Source organism: Tachypleus tridentatus, unplaced genomic scaffold (genome assembly GCF_004210375.1).
Source record: "Tachypleus tridentatus isolate NWPU-2018 unplaced genomic scaffold, ASM421037v1 Hic_cluster_1, whole genome shotgun sequence".
Lineage (NCBI taxonomy): Eukaryota > Metazoa > Arthropoda > Merostomata > Xiphosura > Limulidae > Tachypleus > Tachypleus tridentatus.
In genome coordinates this window covers 25,374,819-25,389,031 of record NW_027467777.1, presented here as the reverse complement: position 1 = coordinate 25,389,031, position 14,213 = coordinate 25,374,819, and the positions used below count along the sequence as shown (strand labels likewise).

The 14,213-nt window shown below is 32.7% G+C and overlaps 1 protein-coding gene and 1 long non-coding RNA gene across 6 annotated transcripts in view; both read right to left on the bottom strand.

Moving 5' to 3' along the window:
- The window catches only part of LOC143241993 (dynein axonemal heavy chain 12-like), a 35,849-nt gene extending 23,158 nt beyond the window's left edge, over positions 1 to 12,691 (bottom strand). Inside the window, exons 1-3 of the mRNA XM_076485336.1 lie at positions 12,607 to 12,691; positions 7,506 to 7,617; positions 6,479 to 6,655 (exon numbers count right to left, since the gene is read on the bottom strand). Of these exons, the coding sequence (XP_076341451.1) occupies positions 6,479 to 6,655; positions 7,506 to 7,617; positions 12,607 to 12,614 (297 nt within the window). The 5' untranslated portion in view covers positions 12,615 to 12,691. The remainder of the gene's footprint in view (positions 1 to 6,478; positions 6,656 to 7,505; positions 7,618 to 12,606) is intronic.
- The window catches only part of LOC143241890 (uncharacterized), a 153,565-nt gene that overhangs the window by 113,331 nt on the left and 26,021 nt on the right, over positions 1 to 14,213 (bottom strand). The gene's annotated exons all lie outside the window — the stretch shown is intronic.

Genomic DNA, 14,213 nt, shown 5'->3' with positions numbered 1-14,213 from the left:
GTGAGCACTAAATACATGTATTAGAAACTGGCCAACAATGTTTTTCAACAAGAAAATCCCACCATACAGTGAACAGACAATACATATACAGTCATGTGAAAAAGTTAGGACACCCTATGAAAGCCTGTGTATTTTCGTAACATTTTTGGATATATAGATATATAATTTCAATTTTACCAATACTGAGAGATTACAGGAATATAACTAAACAATTAAAACTAAAGAAAAGACTTTTCAAGATCTTCTGTAAATGTAATTCTACAAAAATGCATATTCTAACTCAAGAAAAAGTTAAGACACCCCCCACATTTATTCCCATTAAAATGGTTCAACTCACACACAGGTGTATCACACCAGGTGCACGTGATTAGAAGATCGTTACTCAGCATTGTAAATGAGGCTTGCCCTATTTAAACCTCAGACATTTAGTTTGGTGTGCTCCTGACTGTTGAAGTGAGAGTGAGCACCATGGTGAGAGCAAAAGAGCTGTCTGAGGCCTTCAAAATGAAAATTGTAGCAGCTTATGAGGGATTTAAAATGATTCCAAAAGATTTTGAAATAAGCCATTCCACTGTCTGGAAAAAAGTCAACAAGTGGAGGGCTTTCAAAACAACTGCCAACATGCTCAGGTCTGGTCGTCCAAGCAAGTTCACCCTGAGAGCAGACTGCAAGATGCTAAAAGAGGTCTCCAAAAACCCTAAAATGTCATCACGGGACCTACAGCAGGCTCTTGGCTACTGTTGATGTGAAAGTGCATGCCTCTACAATCAAAAAGAGACTGCACAAGTTTAACTTGCATAGGAGGTGTGCAAGGAGAAAACCTTTGCTCTCTAAGAAAAACATCAAGGCCAGACTGAAGTTTGCCAGAGAGAATGTAGACAAAGACCAGGACTTCTGGAATAATGTTCTTTGGACAGATGAGTCCAAAACTGAATTATTTGGACACCAGAACAGAGGACATGTTTGGCATAAACCAAATACAGCATTCCAGGAAAAGAACCTCATACCAACTGTGAAGCATGGAGGTGGAAGTGTCATGGTCTGGGGCTGCTTTGCTGCAGCAGACCCTGGACAGCTCAGAATCATAGAATCCACCACGAATTCTACTGTGTATCAGAGGGTGCTTGAGGATCATGTGAAACCATCTGTAAAAAAAGTAAACCTGAAGCAAAACTGGACCATGCAAAACGACAATAACCCAAAACATACCAGTAAATCCACCAAGGACTGGCTGAAAACTAGAAATGGAGAGTCCTGGAATGGCCGAGTCAAAGCCCAGATCTTAATCCAATTGAGATGCTGTTGGATGACTTGAAACGGGCTGTACATGCAAGAAACCCCTCAAACATCTCACAGCCGACAGAATTCTGCATTGAGGAGTGTGGCAAACTTTCGTCAGACCGATGTCAGAGACTGATAGATGGCTACAAGAAGCGTCTCATTGCAGTTATTTCAGCCAAAGGGGGTAACACTAGCTATTAGGGGGTAGGGTGTCCTCACTTTTTCCTCAGTTCAAATATGCATTTTTGTAGCATGACATTTACAGAAGTTCTTGAAAAGTCTTTTCTTCAGTTTTAATTGTTAAGTTATATTCCTATAATCTCTCAGTATTGTTAAAATTGAGATTAAATATCTATATATCTAAAAATGTTACACAAATACACAGGCTTTCATAGTGTGTCCTAACTTTTTCACATGACTGTATTAAAAACTGGCCAATAATGTTCTTTAACAACAATATCCCATCATACACTGAACTGTCAGGACTTATATATATATATATATTAGAACCTGAAAAATAATGTTCTTTAACTAAAATATACAATTATACAGTGAACAGTCAATACATATACATATCAAAAACTAATCAATCATGTTCTCTGATACAGAGAGCAGTCAAAGCATATATTAAAAACTGGCCAATAATCATACAGTAAAGATTCAGTACATATATTATTAAATGACCAATAATGATCTCCAAAAAGAATATTCCATGACATAGTGAATAGTCAGTACATGTATTAAAAACTAGATTATAATGTTCTTTAAAAAGAATATCTCATCGTACAGTAAACATTCAGTACAAATATTAAAAACTAGCCAATAATGTTACTTAACAAGAACATCCATTCATACAGTGAATAGTCAATAGATATATTGAAAGCTAGCCAGTAACGTTCTTTAAAAAGAATATCCCATCATACCATGAACAGTCATTACATATATTATAATCTGGCAAATAATGTTCTTTTAAAAAAATATCCCATCATACAGTGAATAGTCAATATATATAGTAAAAACTAGCCAATAATGTTCTTTAACCCCATCATACCATGAACAGTCATTACATATATAAAAATCCTGCAAATAATGTTCTTTAACAAAAATATTACATCATACACTGACCAGTAAATACATGTATTAAAAACTAGCCAATAATGTTCATTAACAAAAATATTACATCATACACTGACCAGTAAATACATGTATTAAAAACTGGCCAATAATGTTCTTTGACAAGAATATCCTGTAATACAGTGAACATTCAGTACATGTATTAAAAATTTACCAATAATATTCTTAAGAATATGCCATCATACAGTGAACACTCAATACGTGTATTAAAAACTGACCAATAAAGTTCTTTCACGACAATGTCCCACCATACAGTGAACGGTCAGTACATATATTAAGAACTGGCCAATAATGTTCTCTAAGAAAAATGTTCCATCCATACATTGAACATTCAATACATATATTAAAAACTTCCCAATAATGTTCTTTCACTAAAATATCTCATCATACTGTGAAAGTCAATATATATATTAAAAACTGGGCAATGAGGTTCTTTAACAAGAATATTCCATTATACAGTGAACAGTCAGTACATAAATTAAAAACTTGCCAATAAAGTTCTTTAACAAGAATATTGCATTATATTGTGAACAGTCAATACATACATTAAAAACTTGACTATGTGACAAAATTTTTACTTTTCCTTGTTCCTGGGCAAAACGTGTTATTTCCCAATTGCTTATGCCTAAAGTAAACGGAAAAGAGCTATTTTTCTCTTCAAACTTTGCTTTTGTGACCTGGGTAATGAAATTTTCAAATTTATCCATTTTCCAAAACATTCCAGGTAGATTCAGTGATAAATAGCTGATACAGAATTTTCAAGAACCTTTTACAATTTTCTGGAGCTTTCCATAGTAGTGTATATATATATATATATACAGGGGCCCACCACTCACCACTTCAGTTTAGTTCTAGCTGCCAAAGTGAACACATAGACCTATCTGATTTTATCAGAGACGGTATCAAGAAGCTACAACCATTCTCCAGATGCATTCTGCTTTGTACATGGCCAATTTATCAAGACAAGAGTGAATAAGTACTCTGTGACAATATCTGCTAAAATGTGTGAAGCCTATAAGGCATATTTCAGCATGCCTGTCGGGGATCAAGAGACACCCTGGGCACCTCATTTTACTTGCAAGCATTGTAAAAAAACTCTAGAAGGTAAAATGGACAATTTTTGTTTGCTTGAATAGTAAGATTTTATATTATACAAATTTTAGACCTTTTAAAATTTCAATATCTTTCAGTGCACCTCAAAGAGGAATACAACAGTGTCAAGACCTTGCTAGAAACCTTGAATTATGATAAGTATGGCTGGGAGGTTATCAGAGTCTCCAAGGAGGCTTTACCAAGTTTCCCTGTTATCTTTGCCTTTGGGGCAGCAGGGACACTGCAGCACACTACAACAGGAAGCACTGGCCACAATGGCCCGAGTTCTCTGTAGGAAGGAACAATGAAAAGCAATACCATGGGAAAGAACTTGAGTAACCTATCTATTGACAAAAAAATGTGCCCATAGTTCTACAGATTGAGACAGATGGATTTCCATAGGTCCTGAACCAACAGAATAGTACTCAGTGATTAGACCAGCAGGTGTAACATTGGATAGAAAGAAGTAGAAGAACAGGATACAGGAACAGAATTGGAAGCAAACGAAGGTACAAGCTATGGGACAAAAGTGAAAAGGTGAGGTTGGATTGATAACAGACAGCTTCAGTTCATGATTGAAGAGAATCAGATGACATCACCATAAAATTCAGAATGGAGGGAAAAGGCACAATAAAAGACCTGAAGAAAGAGAGTTGGACTTGAGAAAGTGAAACATCTCTTTTCAAAAAGTCCCAATAATAAAGGAACCAAATGAGAAGAGAAAGGACAGAGAAGATGGAACTGGTCAAGGTAGATACAAGGAATGCTTTAAGGGTTTCAAGGAATGGGAAGTTTGAGTGACCATAAACAAGAACATAAGAATCCATCGAAGAAAGAGGACAAGGCATAAGTTGCAAGAATGGAGTTGATCTAGAAAGAAAGTGACATGAAGAATAATGTTTGGAGAGATGAAAAAAACTAAGAAATCTGAATGGGAAGGGTTGTGTAATGGAGAAATGAAAGAGTCAAAGAATATGAGAGAAAGAGAAATGTAGTTTATATACCTGAGTCATAAGGTGTTTTTTTTAAAGTTTGATGAAACTGAGATTGTTCTTCAATTGGTAAGGACATTCTCAGAGGCAAACCTGGAGGCAAAAAAAATCATGAGAAGTCCTTCATTTGTAACAGCCATTGTCCAAATGCAGTGGAGTACATGATGCAGTCAGGACCCAGACTTCAGTCTTTTCTATTCCTGATTGCATCATGAACTCTACTACATGTTAGACAATGGCTGTTACAAATAAAGGACTTCTCACTGAATTGTGGGGAATATCACAGAAGAAGAGTTCAAATGGAATTATGAATTCACATTAAAATACAAAATCTGACAAATCCCAGCAAACTCAAATAAGTTTGTTGACAATAATTTAGAGAAAAAGAATAAGGATACATGAGCATGAACATAGAGAGCATCATTGTACTTGGAGGTGTGTTGCAATTCTATTGGTGAAGGGTTCTGCTGTGTGATTATGTCATCATGCAGTGGCACAAAATTCATGAGAGATTAGTGGGAGTTCTCACAAACCTGGTGGCTTGCAAGTCTCTTTGGCAGATTGCATAAACTCGAGAGTAAAATAAGTTATTATTTGTGCAGAAGGGATATTCATTTCAGAATTTATTTCTTCCAAAATTAAATAATACTAACTGTTCATTTTATTTATACTTACTGTCATTATTTATAGCTCCAGATTTAAATTGAGAAAATGCTTCACAACTAAAGCATTTAAAAACTAAACCTCACCTTATGGTTATCCTGCTGTAACATCCTTCAGGTGGAGATATTCAGCAATCTATATTTATGATGGATTTATCTCTTGGTAATGTCTCAAAATCATAAGCATTATATAAGTTCGAACAAACATTATTATGTAATCCCTGGATCAGTGTATATGCAATTTTCCCCTGAAGAGGAAAGGTCCACTTTCCAAAAGCACTCAGATTATAAGGTTTTTTATTCATTTCAATAAAGACTTCTTGAACTTAGAAGTTTTCTATCATCATGTATGTGATATTAACTACTTTATGTATTATCACTGAAATTAATATATTTATGAAGTTTTATAGTTCATTCTTCAAATAAATATATAAATTTATTTAGAATTAATACTTCAATATCAGTGATGTATTCAATTATAATTAACTGAAGTTTTCAACATGAGAACATTCTTATTAACTTAATTCAATTAGAGATTGAATGCAGACCAAAAGTCATTTCATAACCTTAAAGTAAAGATCTGTTAGGAAAAAAAAATTAAATATACACTCTTATTAAAGTACTCTAGCCTACCAAATGCAGTAGAAATAGAAATGATTTAGAAGTTAAAGTTTTTAAAGTAAATATTAGTTTTAAAATGCAAAACAGAAACTTTAATGTATTGACTGGTTAGACAATACAACTACACACAGAAGCTTAAAAACGTAGTTTAGTAACAAGATACATTTATACAAAAATTTAAATGTTATGAAATTTAGAAGATAATCATAAAAATAAGTTAGCTTAGATATTAGGAATTGAACTAGCAGTACAAACAAAATTTGTACATGGAAGCTACGTATATTTAGGAAAAACTGTAATACAGAAAACATAATTATATGCAAAGTTTGCATTCATTTAAGATAAACTGTAGGAGGGAAAAATAAAATTCATACATACATTTAGGAGTAGTTTTTATAGAGACACACTTGCTTGACAGTTCAATTTAAATATTTACATGAAAGTGATTAAAAAGGAAAAGGATGCACATAAGCTTCTATGTATTGTAAGTAGTGATATTCAAACACTCAAAAATATACAATTTCGAGAGAAAAGAAAAAGACGGAGCTTCTTATGTATAGTTTATTAAAAAGAAACAGATTTACAAGGACCTTTACATATACTTGAAGAAAGATTAACAGATTACAACAGAAGTTGAATTTGGTAATGTGTGACAAATAAATGTTAGTAAAAGAAGACATATGAAACAGTAGTTACCTCAGCAACTATCGAACAGATACTAGCTTGCAATGTTTCTGGTAAAGGACATAATGTTAATTTTCCATTAGATACAACTACAACAACTTTCATCACAGGTGCTTGGCACATACTGCTAACAGAAGTTTTGTACACTTCAATGATGGAACTGAGAGTTCGCTGCAACAGATCTCTTACCTATCGATAAAATTAAACACAATTAGACTTCAGGCAGATTTAATTTTAAATAAAAAGTTAAAAATACCAAAATTTTAAAATAATGAAAAAATATACAATTAGATTATATTGACACAACAGAAAAAATTACATTCAGTTAAAAATTAATTAAACTAACAAAAACAAACAAACTGGACTTCTAGCTTATACATTTTAAATTTCTAGTGGCTAGATTAATATGTAGAATGTGGATAACACTGGATATCTGGGTTAGATTAACTCATTTACTGTGGCTGTTAGATATACAAGCCAGTCTTTCTTCCACATACTACAGCTGTAATGTAAATGGAATTTCATTTTAAAATTCTCCACAGGAATATTTATGAGTTTTGAGGTACTCTCCATCTACCCAAGTACTGTTACTGAACAATGGGTCAATGATTTTTCTTTTCTCATCAGTACAGCATCAGTGTGTGGAAGAAAAAGGTCCATTAGCCACTGGTAAAGGACATGCTATATTGTATTCATGTTGTGGAAGAAACCAAAATATAAATAAGCTTAATTTTGGTTAATTGTTTAAAGAAATAAAGCTAAGCTTATTCATGAATAAAGTAAATTAAGAAAGCATTATAAATACACAAATTTGAGTTATGTTACACAAACAAGTTGTATCAAATCTAAAATGGACTAAAAGATTGAATTAAAGTATAAATAAGTTAGAGTGAAATTAATGTATGAAATTATTTAGCAAAGATCGGCTAAGTTATAAATAAACTGTTATATGGTAATCAGATATTTGATGAGTAAACTACTTCTAGGATTAATTACAAGTACAATAAATATTTCATTTAAGAGATGAGAAATATCTCACCTGAAGTGTTATGAAAGTGTCGATGCAAGAGAGGAGGCACTTATGTCTGTCACCTTTCAATCCTTCTAGAGCCTTTTTGTTTGCAAGCACAGCTGATACTTCAGACCACCAACTATATATATATATATATATATACCATACAGAAATCAAGAATAAAAGTTTAAAATCACTCAGAACATTGCTCTTGTAAAGTTCTTGTGGGACCCCAACAGTAAATAGTGATAAAATATCTGTGTAAAATTTGTTTATGACCTGAATATTCTTTGGACTCTATAAATAAAAAGTCATAGGCTCAAGCATCTCAGTGGATAAACAGTTTAGAAAGCGCCGATGCAGAAAACTTCATAGGATTGTGGGGTTAAAGATACATTATGAAATGTACATTTATAATAAAATTTGCAAAGGCAGAATTATTACTCGTATATATGATTACACATTAAACTATTATTACATGCATATAAAACTTACTCTCACTCAATAATTTGGTTACTATAAATATTTTTATTAATGAAATACAAGACATATTTGTAGCCTTCATTCAATAACATAAATGTATATGACAAAACACTATAAAATGTAAAAACCACATATACTAATAGTATTAATCAGATCAAAACCAGAGGAATTTATAATTTCATAAAACTGAAGTAAAAAACCACTCAGTTTATACTGTGAATCTTAATTTCCAGAAAGCCTGATTATTCCTTTTAGTGAATTAAATTACAAATCAGAAGCAGTCTTCACTATACAAAAACTATATCAATGAAAAATCATTAATCATTAAGACTGAACCACTTTGAAATCTTTCAGGTCGCAACATTCCATAGAAATTACATGTAAAAGAGTTAACCACTCAATGCAAATTTTGTGGTTTGACAAAAATTCTGAGTAACTGCTTGAATGTACAAATAATTAATATTAATTAATGTAATATGTTAAACTTATCAATGTCAGTGTTAAGTATATAAAGAAACTAAGAATTACAAGTATAAGTTTTTAGTAGCTATTAATAAGTACACATTCAAACAATCAATTTTACTTAAAAATACTAAATTTATACAAAATCCTACTCTAACAGTTCTTAAGTAACTACATTAACAATAATACTAAAATTCATTTACAATCTCACTCTCCCAGCTACTATACTAGCAATTATTTTCAATTTTCACGTACAACCTCACTCTACTAGTTACTATACTAGCAATTATCAAGTTCACTTAGAACCTCACTCTACTAGTTACTATACTAGCAATTATTATCAAGTTTACGTACAACCTCACTCTACTAGTTACTATACTAGCAATTATTTTCAAGTTTACGTACAACCTCACTCTACTAGTTACTATACTAGTAATTATTTTCAAGTTTATGTACAACCTCACTCTACTAGTTACTATACTAGCAATTACTATCAAGTTTACGTACAACCTCACTCTACTAGTTACTATACTAGCAATTATTATGAAGTTTACGTACAACCTCACTCTACTAGTTACTATACTAGTAATTATTTCAAGTTTACGTACAACCTCACTCTACTAGTTACTATACTAGTAATTATTTTCAAGTTTACGTACAACCTCACTCAACTAGTTACTATACTAGCAATTATTATCAAGTTCACTTAGAACCTCACTCTACTAGTTACTATACTATCAATTATTATCAAGTTTACGTACAACCTCACTCTACTAGTTACTATACTAGCAATTATTTTCAAGTTTACGTACAACCTCACTCTACTAGTTACTATACTAGTAATTATTTTCAAGTTTATGTACAACCTCACTCTACTAGTTAATATACTAGCAATTATTATCAAGTTTACGTACAACCTCACTCTACTAGTTACTATACTATCAATTATTATCAAGTTTACGTACAACCTCACTCTACTAGTTACTATACTAGTAATTATTTTCAAGTTTATGTACAACCTCACTCTACTAGTTACTATACTAGTAATTATTTTCAAGTTTACGTACAACCTCACTCTACTAGTTACTATACTAGTAATTATTTTCAAGTTTATGTACAACCTCACTCTACTAGTTACTATACTAGCAATTATTATCAAGTTTACGTTACAACCTCACTCTACTAGTTACTATACTAGTAATTATTTTCAAGTTTACGTACAACCTCACTCTACTAGTTACTATACTAGTAATTATTTTCAAGTTTACGTACAACCTCACTCTACTAGTTACTATACTAGTAATTATTATCAAGTTTACGTACAACCTCACTCAACTAGTTACTACACTAGGAATTATTTTTTAATTTTCACGTACAACCTCACTCTACTAGTTACTATACTAGCAATTATTTTCAAGTTTATGTACAACCTCACTCAACTAGTTACTATACTAGCAATTATTATCAAGTTCACATAGAACCTCACTCTACTAGTTACTATACTAGCAATTATTATCAAGTTTACGTACAACCTCACTCTACTAGTTACTATACTAGTAATTATTTTCAAGTTTACGTACAACCTCACTCTACTAGTTACTATACTAGTAATTATTTTCAAGTTTATGTACAACCTCACTCTACTAGTTACTATACTAGTAATTATTTTCAAGTTTATGTACAACCTCACTCTACTAGTTACTATACTAGCAATTATTATGAAGTTTACGTACAACCTCACTCTACTAGTTACTATACTAGAAATTATTATCAAGTTTACGTACAACCTCACTCAACTAGTTACTACACTAGGAATTATTTTTAATTTTCACGTACAACCTCACTCTACTAGTTACTATACTAGCAATTATTTTCAAGTTTACGTACAACCTCACTCTACTAGTTACTATGCTAGCAATTATTTTCAAGTTTACGTACAACCTCACTCAACTAGTTACTACACTAGGAATTATTTTTAATTTTCACGTACAACCTCACTCTACTAGTTACTATACTAGCAATTATTTTCAAGTTTATTTTACAACCTCACTCTACTAGTTACTATGCTAGCAATTATTTTCAAGTTTACGTACAACCTCACTCAACTAGTTACTACACTAGGAATTATTTTTAATTTTCACGTACAACCTCACTCTACTAGTTACTATGCTAGCAATTATTTTCAAGTTTATGTACAACCTCACTCTACTAGTTACTATACTAGCAATTATTATGAAGTTTACGTACAACCTCACTCTACTAGTTACTATACTAGAAATTATTATCAAGTTTACGTACAACCTCACTCAACTAGTTACTACACTAGGAATTATTTTTAATTTTCACGTACAACCTCACTCTACTAGTTACTATACTAGCAATTATTTTCAAGTTTACGTACAACCTCACTCTACTAGTTACTATGCTAGCAATTATTTTCAAGTTTACGTACAACCTCACTCAACTAGTTACTACACTAGGAATTATTTTTAATTTTCACGTACAACCTCACTCTACTAGTTACTATGCTAGCAATTATTTTCAAGTTTACGTACAACCTCACTCTATTAATTACTACACTAGCAATTATTTTCAAGTTCATGTATAATACTATTGGTGGGGGTGGACTGTAATGTGCCTAGTTATGAAACTTTCTTGTTTTGACAGTTATTAGTGATTGGCTATTCTCTTTATTTTTTCAGTTATGATCAAATCTTACAGTCTTCACTGCAGGTTTTAATAATGTAGTTAAGTTCCTTTGACACATTAACTGGTTACTTTATTTTGTAAAGTATATGTCTTTGTTTAATCTTTCAGTTAACCTTGAAAGATTTTCTTTCACTGCATGGAGGTCTTTGAGTAGTATTTGAGATAGTAAAGATATCTGTTCTCCAAATGACATCTCATAGTTCCAACAAAGATGGGAAACACCCTATTGCTTTACTGCATTTTCCTTAATATATTTGGTGTTCTCATTGCACTGTTCTAGGGTTGTAGCAACTATTGTTGGCTCTGACTGGGTGCCTGGTGAGTAAACTGGTTACATGATGTAGGCCTCTTTTTTTGACGTAAAGGAAGAAAGCCTTATCTTTTGAAGCATGTCCAATCATAAATATTACTAGTCTATTCCTACAAGAATCTTCTGCTATGAATACATGAAAATACATTTGGATCTTACCCTGATTAAATGTTGTGCCACCACCTGTGACAATATGCAGAATGTGGCAGCTTCACAGGTAAATTCATGCTGCTAACACTTCCCCCTTTTGTATATTAAAGGATGTCTTGGGCATTGAGGTATGCTGTTGTAGTCCATCCTACTCATTTCCTCATTTCTCCTATGATTCCAATCCACTAACTTTTACTTCAGCTCTGCATCTTTCAATTGTTATAGTCTATGTTATTAACATCTGCCTTAAAGCTCAAATGTGGTAAGCCTATTGTCCTACAATTCTATGAGTCTTTCCAATTGTCTCCTCCTTTTCAGTGTAAGTATTTTGACTTTCAATATGTCAAAAGTAAGTCTACTTGATTAGAAATTTACAAGTTTAGAATTAAGATAAATTTCAAACAGGTATTTAACACTGAACTGCATTTCTACTTGTTTCCCTACAACCAGATTATGTGTGGTTTTTCATCATGATTACAAGTCTAAAATGTGAATTACATCAGGAAGCAGAACTTATATAAAATACCCTATAAGTATCCAATCAAAGTCTAAAGTATTTCATAACTTAACACTGAACTTTCACTTTGTATGATAACCCATCAACTGACATCTTTAAGTTATGTATAGAGTCACAATATTCTATCTTACTTTCTTTCTGAGTATTCATTGCTTATACAGTATTTAATTGGCAATATCTGTTGTAAGTTTTTGATAAAATTTGATGAAATACAACTCAAGTACTTTTCTTATTCTACACCATACTGAACTGCTTACAAATGGGATATAAAAAAGTAATATTTTATCCCACTTACTATACCTGTCTTCTGAAAGGTTGAAATTCTACACATCATGTAACTGTTTATATGTGCCTTATATTCCTGTGTTTATGTAATGTTTTAACAAAAATAAAACTTAAAAATTGAATTCTGAATTTTATTCCAGAATAAACCACTTATTTAAATGATATGCAAATATAGATAATACAGGATATTCTACAATACTTATTTTCTTTACGTTTGCATTAACTTTGATTCAGTTTTTCCACATTCAGCAATCACAGCATCATCCAAATCTTCTAGGTCAATAGGCCTCTGGAAGCTATAAAAAAAATTGCAAAACAAGTAATATTACTAAAACAAGCTAATGTAGCACTACTGATCTCTCCAACAGTTTGATATAAAAATATGCCAAATGTTACAGCAGCCACTGTAAATTTTTTATATCACATTTTAAAGGAACAAAAAATATGGTTTTATGAATATAACTTGTAATAGACATAAAAACTTGGTTACCTAGTTAGTTGGTTGGTTGATTTGGTGTTTTATGGCGAAAAGCAGTGAGGCTATCTGTGCCAAACATCCGGTAAAAAGTTAAAATTAAAGTAAATTTAGTAAAATTCATAAAAGGAAATTAAGGTAAAAAAAAACATAAATAGAATAAAACCAATGTTTAAATCTAATCTAGGCCCGGCATTGCCTAGCGCGTTAAGGCGTGCGCTTCGTAATCTGAGGGTCGCGGGTTCGCTGCGAGTCGCGCATAAACATGCTCGCCCTCCCAGCCGTGGGGGCATTATAATGTGACGGTCAATCCCACTATTCTTTGGTAAAAGAGTAGCCCAAGAGTTGGCGGTGGGTGGTGATGACTAGCTGCCTTCCCTCTAGTCTTACACTGCAAAATTAGTGACGGCTAGCACAGATACCCCTTGAGTAGCTTTGTGCGAAATTCCAAAAAACAAACAAACAAATCTAATCTACAACGTTAAGAGAAAAACTACAGCAATACAAGTTGTAAAGGCTTTTCTGTAGCATAATTGTAATTATCATAACTCGCCAGGAAGACTAACAGGTAAGCACAAAAACCACTGTCAGTTACCTCTGGTTGGCCTTTCCAGTCCTTGTTCCAAGATATTTGACGTTATGGCCATTTTCAAAAAGTTAAGTAAAAGACTGATGAGGTGCATGAAAATAAGTCTGCAAAACAGCATTGAAAAGAGAAAGATTATGATCAGAAAGCATACACTCTGCAGAGCAACCACTCCCATCAATATCAGCACTTTCCCAGAGTATGATGTCCGTTAAAGTCCCCCAAGAATAAAAAGAGAGATGGCAACTGCTCAATGAGAGCATCAAGGTCTGACTGATTGTAAGTCTCTCCAGGCAACAGGTAGAGAGAACATACAGTGATGGTACAACCCAAGGAAATACAGATAGCTACCACCTCGAAGAGTGTGTTGAGTAGCAAAGACAGGATGGGCACATGCTGATTAACCAACAGTGACACCCCTCCATGCACTTGTCCACCACACAGCCTGTCATTTCTGTGCAAAGAAAACTGCCACAAGGTGACTGTATCGGCAGGTTTCAGAAATGTTTCCTGTGAGGAAAGACATACAGGATGGTAGGAAGCAATCAGTGTTTTGATGTCATCCAGATTAGAACGTAAACCTTGAAAGTTTCATTGTATCAAAGTGGCCATTTTTATTTATGTGTAGGCGAATTGGGTGGAGAACTCTTCTGTTTACGACCATGTCTTTTTCTTTACTATCTTTATTCAAGGGAGGTCTATTGACCTCCATGGATCCTGCCTTAAGTTGAATGGGCAGATCTTTACTGTTGAAAGAG